Source organism: Oncorhynchus mykiss, chromosome 10, assembly GCF_057628025.1.
Source record: "Oncorhynchus mykiss isolate SJ-2025 chromosome 10, ASM5762802v1, whole genome shotgun sequence".
NCBI lineage: Eukaryota > Metazoa > Chordata > Actinopteri > Salmoniformes > Salmonidae > Oncorhynchus > Oncorhynchus mykiss.
The window spans coordinates 63198673-63205201 of NC_143031.1; the positions used below are offsets into that span (position 1 = coordinate 63198673).

At 38.8% G+C, this 6529-nt stretch overlaps 1 protein-coding gene across 1 annotated transcript; it reads right to left on the reverse strand.

Annotated features, from left to right (window-relative positions):
• Window positions 1-458: 458 nt before the first annotated feature.
• LOC110534455 (N-acetylneuraminate-9-phosphate synthase) lies at window positions 459-4549 on the reverse strand. Its single transcript, XM_021619324.3, has 6 exons — window positions 4241-4549; window positions 3147-3362; window positions 2392-2491; window positions 2027-2181; window positions 1381-1647; window positions 459-1055 (listed from the first exon to the last, which is right to left on the reverse strand). The coding sequence occupies exons 1-6, from the start codon at window positions 4370-4372 to the stop codon at window positions 837-839; spliced, it is 1089 nt and encodes a 362-aa protein (XP_021474999.2). The 5' UTR covers window positions 4373-4549; the 3' UTR covers window positions 459-836.
• Window positions 4550-6529: the final 1980 nt, after the last annotated feature.

The following is a 6529-nucleotide window of genomic DNA, read 5'->3' on the forward strand; positions in this document are numbered from 1 at the left end:
TTCTGTATACCACCCCTACCTTGTCACAACACAACTGATAGGCTCAAACGCATTAAGGAAAGAAATTCCACAAATTTACTTTTAACAAGGCACACCTGTTAATTTCATTCCAGGTGACTACCTCATGAAGCTGGTTGAGAGAAGGCCAAGAGTGTGCAGAGCTGTCATTAAGGCAAAGGGTGGCTACTTTGAAGAATCTCAAATATATTTTTTGGTTACTACATGATTCCATGTGTTATTTCATAGTTGATGTCATCACTATTATTCTACAATGTAGAAAACAGTAAAAAATACAGAAAAACCCTGGAATGAGTAGGTGTCTCCAAACTTTTGACTGGTACTGTACATACGGTATTTTTTCACTTTTGACACTCATTTGTACCAGAATTGTATCACAAAATAATATAATTTCAATCAAGGAGTGTGATTTCGTATGAAAAAGATAAAAACAATCATTCATATTTGGCATTTTGTATTTGACATTTTTGTAGTGCAACATTACTGGCCATTTCATTTAGAAGTGAACAGTTAAACATTAAATTAGAATGCAATCATTTCAGTCACTACTGAACCTACAGTTTTTATTTTCTCTTAACTTGGCACTTGTAGTCAAGTCTGATTCATTGAATGTTTGCTTCCATCTAGTAAAAAAACATGAAATCAGAAATATAAAGCATGTCCCCTTCAGTGAAACTTCTGAGCCTCTAAATAATATCTAGATTATCGATGTTCACACAACCATCTTTTCACTTTTCTCAGCCTGTAAAAGTGCATTTTGTTGTTTGGCATTGTGGTTACGGTATTACCATGGTTACAGTAGGCTATTACAAGGGTGATTACTCCACTCGGCACTTGATCTTTTTGCCGTAGCTGTCGACCACATCCGGGGTGATGCTCTCGTCCTCCTCCACGTCTTCTGTGACGGACTTGCCCACCAGCTGGAAGATGTCCTCGGGGGGAATGCCCTTTGGCTCGCCCACCTTCACCCCCAGCATGTCCATACTCAGCACAGTGCCTTTGGGGATTGCCACCTTGGCCACCACTGATTTCCCCAGCTGGAAGAGAACACAATCAATATATTAAAAGAAGTTCTGACATCCTTTCCTGTTTGAAGCAACGTACCAAAGATCATATAGCCCATAGGGTACAGAGTTTTTCCAAGTCAGATGACAAGGTTAAGAAAAAAAAACTCCTGGCCCTAACACACACACCCACCCCTGAATTGGAATAAATGCTTAAATAATGTTTGTAAAAAAAAATGACCCATTTGTCTTACATCAGATAGCCTGACTGCCATTAACCATTGCAGATGGCCATGTGGTGGCGTAACAATAACGTCATCTGTTGGAATACAATGGAAAGTGCCCATCCAGGAAGTACCTTATCGTGGCATGGCTTCTCACAGGGCAGCATCTGCTTGATGCCCGTCCCCAGAGACCTCTCCACCAATCGAATAGCTTTCACCAGCTCTGTCAGCTCAGAGGGCTCCAGAGAAGCTTCGTGGTCACTTCCCTTCCAGCTCTTGTCCAGGGTCACATGACGCTCAATGACCTTTGCCCCCAGCGCCACTGCTGCCACAGAGATGTGGATCCCAGACTCGTGACCGGAATATCCAATGGGAATATCAGGGAATTCCTTCTGGTATTCCTATGAACGAGATCATGAGTCATTTTCCTGCCTCGAAACATTTATTCTCTCTGGATTTAGCCTTAACCACAGACTAGCAATGTGACTGTTGCACAAGTGGTCCACTGGGGCAGGAGGTAGCCAAGTGGTTAGAACGTTGGGCCAGTAACCGAAAGGTTGCTAGATCGCATCTCCGAGCTGACAAGGTAAAAATCTGTCATTCTGCCCCTGAACAAGGCGGTTTACCCACTGTTCCTAGGCATTGTAAATAAGAATTTGTTCTTAACTGACTTACCGAGTTAAATACAAAATGTAAATAACAGAAATAATATGCACTGTGTGTTTAGGGGTGATCTTGCCCGAAACAATTCCTTCATTCAAACCAATGAAAAACTCTTACTGCGATGACACGCAGGTTGACATCTTCAGCCTCCAATGGGTAGGCACTGGTGCACTGCAGGATGCAGAAGTTCTGATTGTGTTTCTTGACCGTCTGGTAGACCCGTCTCATTGTCTCCATTGACTGCATGCCACTGGACACCACCATGGGGCGACCTAGCATTACACCAAAGAGACTTGAGATTTCACACAACAAAATCTACGCTTCGCTTTATTCTTGATATTGCACATTTTTTTTACTACACTTTCATGAGTATAAAGTAGACCAAATAATCAAACTACTTCAGAAGCTAAAATGCTCATTTTTACATTAAGCAGCCTAAGACCCCCCAATATCTATCATACTGTAAACTTTAAATCACTGACCTTTTTTTGCAGTCTTTTCCAGATAGGGAAAGTTATTGGTGTCCCCTGAACCGACTTTGAAGAAGGGCACATCAAGCTCATGTAGGAACTCCACAGCCATCTAACAAGAGATATACAACAAATCATTAATAACAGTTTTTATATGCATTTTACAGGTCTAATCAATGTAGTACCACAGTAGGAGTCATAATACCCCAAGAAACCTAACAGTCAAACATGGGAAATGGTTCCAATTGTTTCCCCCACCATTCATTTTTCCAATAGGGGATTTTTTAGAAACTCTTAAAATAAAGGCTGTGTTTCATGTAGGATCAACCCTGGTGTGACATTTTGATAACCGTGTAAATCTCTCTAGGACAAGGTGACTTATCACATTTATTTGCCTGTATTTACCCAACAACAACAAAAAAAGCTACTTAGCTGCTAATAAAGAACTACAAACACCATAAAGAACTACAAACGCCATGATCTCCATGACACTGCTGAATCGAGGCAAAGGTAAGAATCTCTGGATTAACTTTATACAAATCATCACCCTGTCCGAGAGAGATTTAGATGATTATCAAAACGTCACGCCAGGGTAAGGATTCAGTAAACACAGCCCTTATTTTAGGCATTTCTAAAATTCCCTACAGGAAAAATTAATTGTGAAACAATTGGAACCATTTCCCTATTTGACCGCTAGCTTTTATGGGTATTATGACACCTCCACAGTGGGGCTCTATGGGCCTATTCCACATCACCATCATTCTTACCTCGTCCATTCCTGAAGCAGTAAAGAAAATTCCAACCTCCTTTGCATAGTTCTGCAGCTCTAGGTATTGTACATGACTGAACTCAAGATGGCGCTTGTGCTCTCCGTACGTCTTTCCCCAGGATTGTTTGGAGGTGTACGGACGCGCCAGGGCACGCTTGTTGAACTTGTACTCAAGCTCACTCTTCTGAAACTTGGCGCAGTCTGCCCCGCAGTCCTGTGAATTGATTGTCAATCTGAGTAGGGTCACAGTTGTAAATTGTGTTGCCAAGGAGGATGAGAAGGAAACTTTGTTTCAACTCTTCTATCATGTATTGAGACTTTGGGGTGTGAACCCACCTGTGCCGCATGTCATGATGACACACCCATCTCAAACAATGAGAGAAGATTTGAAATAGACAAGATGGCGACAGACATTGTCGGATTACCTCAGAGCAAAAACATTAATAAGACATTAATCGCCAAGTTAAGGTTGGTCGAAATTTCACTGTGCTACACCAAACAGTACCTAACCTGTAACTCACAGTAAGGCCAGAAAGGCATTTCACTGTACTTGTGCATGTGACATTAAAAAGCTTAAACTTTACTTGAAACTTGGATACCAAAAATCTTTGGTTAAATCACATGTGCAACAATCTATAGCTAACACACCCACTGCCTTTCATAAAACACAAATGGTGTGATCATTTTGTATATGGGGGTGGGTATCTGTTGTGCCATCTCTGGCTCTGGTAGGAATTCCATTTTCACCAATATCAGTCCTTAATAAATTGACCAATAGATGCCCATGGTCTCAATGGCACAAGTTCACAATTTGAAATACAGCCCCAGCAAGCAACAGAGCAGGCTATTGTCATTTTACAGTCATATGGGCACTGGAATCGATCATTTCCTCATTGGCACAGTAGTAGGGCAGCAGTCCAACAAGAAGCAGTGTCATCCAAGAGACTGGACTGTCAGTTTTTAAACTGCCAAAATAGTCAAATGCATTCATACTAAAGAAGCCGCTTAGTTAACTAGCAACTAAGTCAGTACCATGGTCCCCAATACAGCAGCTGAGCTAAGTTAACTAATTAATTTTGCTACTAACATTACCTTGGCCATCTTGATCATTTTCTTGGCAATTTCAATATCTCCCTGGTGGTTCTGTCCAATTTCTGCAATAATAAAACAGGGGTTAGAACCCCCAATCATCCTGCCAGGACAAAGCTCGAATTTCAGAGGCATTTTAGATATGTGATAAATGCGGTTTCCTAAAAAGTTTGTAGCGATAATATGGCTAGGTTCGCTTGCTCTGAACCAGTAGTACAGAAACAGTCAGGTGTGGGTTCTCGTGGAAGAAGTCGAGCTAATTTACACGTTGCACATCCGGAATCCACGTGGTTTCCTCTCCACTCATGTTTCAAAATAAAGGTTCTCCCTTCACTCACAGGTCATTTCAGGATTCTCAAGAGTCAAAATGTGAGACATTGTAATTAATACTTTCAAATATATATATTATTATTATTATTATTATTATTATTATTATTACAGAAGATGTATAAACGTCAATAATTATTTGTATACAGTGTATTTGACTTTTTTTAACACAAAATTCTATTTCACATCCTCTGATATAGAAAAGTAAACATCCAACACATGTATATAAATAAATGTACCTTATATAGACAGTCAAGTCTACTATATTCTAATCTAATCTGTTTGTTTCTACCTATAAAAAAAAGTATAAATAAAAAACTGGCTTCTGACTATACATCACCCAGTGCCATGATCAGTATCCAAATGTTGCAGATAGAAATTCAATGAATAGAGCCGACGTGATTCCTAACATGCAAACCTCACCAATCACCAAGGTTATTATAGTTTTGTAATTTAATATAAAACACATATTTTTTATTCGATTTTAGATTTTTATTTTAAATTAAGTTGAGTTTTAGGTCGTTTTCAGACTTGATATACTAGTTTTTATTCGGTTTCGTTTTTGTATTATTTCGTTTCAGCTTTAGTTTCAGGGACAGAAAGTAGCCTGTGGGTGGAATTCTAGGAGCCATTTACGTTTACTAGGACTATAGTTTGTGTTTTTTCGGGATGCCACTTCGTTCCAATGGAGGCAGTAATACTAACGTGATGGGTCAGGTCATATGTTCGGCTAGCTCAATCTTGACGTGACTTGGATTTAAAAGAATAATAGCCTAGACTGGTCCAATAATAATGGTGGAAGGAAACTCTTGCCCAAGTTTACACCAATCCAAAGCTTTAAAAAAAAAACTTGAGTAGTAGATGTAAGAAGAATCAAGTTGCCTACCTTTACCTTTATCTGAGTGAAAGACAGGGGAAAAAAACTAAATGAAGTCAAGGCACATTTGTTATGTTTATGTAATATTGTAGAATTTTGAAACTGAAAAACACATTTTTGGATGACAGCCAGGTGTATTTTGTAACACCAAAATGAACATCTGTTTTAGAGGAAAGGGGATCAACAGTCTGCCACACAAACATTTTTCAATTGTCCACAATGAACGCTTGTGATGCAGTGTAAATATTAAGTAACTAATAGCATTTTCAGCTAGAGTTATTAATGTTAAATATGTCCTTCACTAACACCTTCAAATAGGGTTAATAAAAAAAAACGGCTGCAACAAAAGCAAAAAACGTCCAAATTTAACATGTTATGTTTATGTAATATTGTTGATTTTTGCATATGAAAAATATATTATTGGGTGACAGCCAGGAGTATATTGATTGTTACACAGAAATGACCATCAGTTTTCAGCAACTAAAGTATACATTAACAATTGCATTTATATCACTTCCAAAATAAAAACATTTAATTGAGGAGGATTACCAAGATGGCTGCACAGTGGCTTCAATACAGCGCCACCTGTCAGTCCTCCAGGGTTTATGCACATCATTGTTCCGAAAACTCCATTAGTTAAAAAGGGCTTAAACGATAGTTTCAGTATAGCTTTAGTTTTTGAAATGTTTTTCTTAATTATTTTATTTCAGTTTACTAAATAGTTTTTCATTTTTTAAATTTATTTTATTTTAAGTATTTGTTTACCTTATTTAACCTTGCCGGCCACATTGCATGTATGAGCGATGCAAAATTACTGTACACTTACATGTTATTCAATCGTTTCCCCCACATCTCTCACATGCTTAAACGTGCCTCTGTGTAGCCAAGAGCTAAAATAGAACTTGGTTCTATTTGAGATGCACATGTGTTGACTGTCGCCTCCTTATTGGATATAAGGACAAAGATACTAACCCACGTGGATGCTTCACAGACACGAGGAGAGAATAATTAAAGATGATTAACAAGGTTTCCCTTTTCATCTGTGGATGTATCACTGGAGTAGAGAAACACGATTTTGTATGACTCCG